General features: G+C 58.4%; 1 protein-coding gene across 1 annotated transcript; it reads right to left on the bottom strand.

The window, feature by feature from the left end:
• Positions 1–452: 452 nt before the first annotated feature.
• On the bottom strand, positions 453–2,519 carry LOC132480880 (spermatogenesis-associated protein 2-like protein). Its single transcript, XM_060085404.1, has 2 exons — positions 2,178–2,519; positions 453–1,568 (listed from the first exon to the last, which is right to left on the bottom strand). Exons 1-2 carry the CDS (start codon positions 2,517–2,519, stop codon positions 453–455), a joined length of 1,458 nt encoding a protein of 485 aa, XP_059941387.1.
• Positions 2,520–4,141: the final 1,622 nt, after the last annotated feature.

Here is a 4,141-nt window from a genome sequence, read left to right as displayed (position 1 = left end):
TTTAATGTGCTCTGTGACAGGTGCCTTAAGGATGCTGAGGGAAACTGCTCTTCAGAGATGCAGGGTGACTCTCCCAAGGTCACACCCTGAGCTGGGATGTGAAGGGGACAGGAAGCCCCCCTGAGGTCGACACTAGGCACACCTCCCCTCGTTAATTCTTCTTAGCCTCCTGTGAGGTGGACCTGACACCACACCCACTTTGAGACGAGGAAGCATCATGGCTCAGAGAGGTGCAGTGGGTGGCCCAAAGCCACACAGCCTATAGGTGGCAGTGCTGGGACCTGGGACCAGCTGGGATTAGCAGGTTTGTCCCTGTGGCTGACAAGCTGTGGGTTTGGCTGCTGTCCCCACTGTGGTCCCAGATCCACCATCTCTCCAAGTGTCACCTTCCTGGCAGAAGAGCAATCGGCTTAGTTAGGTGTCTGCCCTTGTGCCATCCAGGGGTGACAATCTCAGCTGTTGCTCGTGTAGTATCCTTGTGTGCCACCTGGCACCTCCAGCCCCTCCGGGGGGACGTAGTGAACACTGGGGGGCTCTTGTACATGAGAGGGGGCCTGAGGAGACCTCCAGAACTGAGTGATTCTACCGTCTGGGCTGCCACCCTCACCGGCTGGCTCTGGCCTCATGAGAGGCTCTGATTGTCCATTCTCCTCAACCCCTGGGCCAGGGGAGCCCCTGGGGTGGCCTGCTGGAGTTGGGGGTCTGAGGAAGTGGGCGAGATACTCACAGAGCTCATCCATCTCAGAGGAAGCATTTTGAGGTGCAGCTTCTGCACCAGGGGCGGCCACCTCCAGCTGTGCTTCTGGCTTTGGGTCCAAGGAATTCTCTGACAACTGGGGGCCTGGCACCAGGCAGAGCTGGCCAGGAATGGTGACCCCTTTGCTCTCAGGAGCTGCGCTGGGGACCAGGGGCTGCTCGGTGCTGCTACCTGCGGGGGCAGTTGCCTCCCCTGGAGGTGGGCTGGGCCCCAGAGCCTGGAGTTGCTTTCCCTTCAGACTGCTCAGGGGATGGTCCCTGGGGAACAAGGGTGTCTGGTGCAGCACAAGGTCGCTGTAGCAGGTCAGGAACTCCTCACTGTCCGAGCGTATGCTGGCGCGGCGCTGGGGCCCCAAGGAGACCGGGGGGCCAGTGAGGGGGCTGCCGGGGGCTATTGAGAGCTCAGGCAGGCTAAAGGCCACAGGCAGAGAGTGCTGACCATCAGGGCTTTCAGCCAGGGCCCTCTCAGTCCTCGCCCTTGCTGAGGGTCCTGGGCTTGAGTGGGCCTCCTGCAGGCCCTTGTGGGTCTTCAGCAGCCCTCTCTCTAAGCTCGGCCTGCAGTGGGGCCCGTCCACTTTCTCTCTGCCCGGCCCGAGGAGCTGCCTGCCCGAGGTTCCGAGAACGGCCTCACACATGACTCTCGTCAGGAAGATCTCAAACACCGTCTGCTTGATGTCCTCCTCGCTGCTGGCCTGGACCAGTGAAAACTCGGCCTCAGAGGTGGCCATGTAGCCCAGCCTGCCCAGAATGGTCTGCAGTGTGTGTTCAGAAAGCACAGGGCGCACCCAGTAGACAAAGTTCCCTGTGTATGTCTGGAACAAACAGGGTTGTTTGTTAGAGGGGGACATGTCTCAGCAGAGTGGCAGAGAGGGGCCAGGCAGGACCAAGGGCTGATGTCCAGGGCACAGAGGCTCCTGAGAAGCAGGTGGGCCAGGGCATGGGGCCAAATGGAAACCTGGCCCACAGTCATGTCACCCCTGTCCCATTTTACAGAAGGGTACACTGAGGCCAGAGGCAGGACTTTTGTCTCAAGTCACACAGCAGGAGAATGACTGAGCCAGCTAGTGTCCTGGCTTCCAGCCCAACTATCCTGGCCTGGAGCTAGAAGAGATTAAACCTTTTCAGTGGCTTTCCACAGCCAAAATCTTTCCCTTGTTTCTTGTGAGCTCCTTGGTGCTGACTCTTTAGAGAAGCAGAACAGCCTAGTGGTTAGGAGCTGCACTGCCTGAGTTTGAGTCCTATCTGGGCCGCTTATTAGCTGGTGACCACAGATAAGTTGCATTAACCTCTTTAGCCCTCAGTTTCCACATCTGTAAAATGGGACCAAAGTCAGTGGGCATGACAGACACACTGTTCCCCCCAGAGGCACAGCCCTGGTCCCTCCCCGAGACCCCCTCTCTCCGGGGCATGGCAGTGCCTACCTTCAGGGACCTGATTTCCTTCCTCCAGGGAAACAAGAGTAGGTTGACGGAGATCAGCTCTAGGAACTCCAGTGCCCACAGCAGTTTGTGGCAGATGTGCTGGGCAGAGCTGGGAGCCCCCTGGGAGTGAGTGGTCCCCAGATCAGGGGCCACATCCTCAGGCAGATAGAGCTGAGGAGGGACCCCTGTGACCAGCAGCCGCTGGGCCCTGCAGGTGAGAGCTGCTTGCCTGCAGACCCCGAGCCGGCCCTCCCCTGCCCTGTCCAGGTAGTAGCTGATGAGGTCATCCAGGAGGGTCTCAAGAGCATCCTCGTCTGGGCCTGGGGGTCGGGGCCGACTCATGGCGGCTCCGAGAGACTGGATGTGGATGAGAGTCCTGTGGGCCTCCCAGGCCGGCCTGCCTGCCTCTGTCCCGCCCCACAGCTCAATCAGGAAGCCGGGGAGGAAGTTGTGTTCGCAAAAGAGAAAGCTGTGCACGGTGTGGCCTGCCACAGCTTGTCACTCTGGGGCTGTGCTCATCTCCCAGTGGAGCAGGGCCAAGGTCAGTCTGGTTCTCGCCTTGCTCCAAGAGCAAGTAGGAAAGCACAGCAGCGCCTGCATCCTTCTACACCCCCTCTGCAGCGGTCCCTGCCCGCGCCGCCTGGCACCCGCAGCCCACCTGCGGAGGCTCCTGACGTCTCCTGCTTGAGAGCCTCCTTTAGCTGGTGTGCAGGCTGCAAGTGCCGGGGGTTAACACCCAGGGGCAACCCTCAGCCAACCAAGGAGGGTCAGTGGCTAGAAACCCCAGCTTCCTGCCCTTGGTGGGACAGTTCTGAGGTGTGCTCCACTCTGTCTTTCAGAGGGTCCCCAGTGGGTTGCCCTGGTTGCCCACAGCAATAACCTGCTCATTGATGCATCTGTGTTGACTCTTCTCCCTCCCCGTCTTAATTCCTGACTCCTTCACTGTGCTTCCTGGGATCACCTCCCACATAAACTATTTATACCCAGATCTTGAGTCAGGGACAGCTTTTGGAGGAATTGAGCTGGGTACAATCACCTGTGGACTCTCCCATCAAGCCTTCCCTCCCTCCACTGCCCGCTCCCTCTCTCCCTCTCTCCCATTCTCCCATTCTCCCTTCCTTCCATTCACCCACTACTTAATTCAGCGATGATTCACTCATTCATTCAGCCCCTCAGTGACTCACTCGTTCCACGTGGGTCGGCATTTCTCAAAGTGTGCTCTACCGAGGAGCACTTGTTTGGGGCTTTAATCAATCTTACGTGAGTGAAGATTTCCTGTGGCCAAATGCATTTGGGAACCACTGGATTAAGTAAGGTCTCTAGGCTTCTTGGCTTTAGGACCTCTCATGTAGGAGCTCACTGGGGGTGTTAGTTTCTAGGAGGGGGCAACCTGCGCTCTGTTTCCCAACTTCTTGGACCTGGGTCCTTTCAATGTTCTCATATGGTGCTTGGGGCAGTGTCGTCCTTGAGCAGGTGGCCTGGCCCGTTCCACGCCAGCCTGGGGACTTCAGAGGCAAATGAGACAAAGCACCTGCCCTCGGTGGCTCACAGTCTGGAGAGCCCAGTTGTGGGGGTGGTGGGTGTGCAGGAGCTGGCTGTGACCTTGTAGTAACACAGCCCAGAAAGACTTGGTTCTTGACCATCCTTTGCTTTCTGTGAGACTCTGCTGGCCTCCTGCCCCTCCAATCATCAGGAAGGGCATCTGCCTGGTGCTTGGCCTTGGAGCGGCCTCAGACCTGGGCTCACCACACCTGGGGTCTGTTTGCTTCCTGCCCCCAACTCCCCTGCCCCCTGCAACCTTTTCTGAGCTCTGTGGCCAGGGTGGTTCCTACCCCTCTGGTTGGGAACTTACTTCCTCATGGGAGTGCTACTTGGAAATGTGTCTCCCAGTGAGTAGCAACTCTCCCTCTGGAGGCTGGTCTGGGTTAGTCATTTTTTAGGTCCAATGGTGGGGATGCTACTCT

The sequence above is a fragment of the Mesoplodon densirostris genome, chromosome 19 (genome assembly GCF_025265405.1).
Source record: "Mesoplodon densirostris isolate mMesDen1 chromosome 19, mMesDen1 primary haplotype, whole genome shotgun sequence".
NCBI lineage: Eukaryota > Metazoa > Chordata > Mammalia > Artiodactyla > Ziphiidae > Mesoplodon > Mesoplodon densirostris.
The sequence above is the reverse complement of the archived record's forward strand: the minus strand, read 5'-3'. Positions and strand labels throughout refer to the sequence as shown.

Excerpts from the sequence above, each read along its gene's own strand:
- LOC132480880 (XM_060085404.1), bottom strand. The coding sequence starts at position 2,519 with ATGAGTCGGCCCCGACCCCCAGGCCCAGACGAGGATGCTCTTGAGACC. Across the intron at positions 1,569-2,177 it reads AGGAAATCAGGTCCCTGAAG|ACATACACAGGGAACTTTGT; the intron begins GTAGGCACTGCC and ends TGTTTGTTCCAG.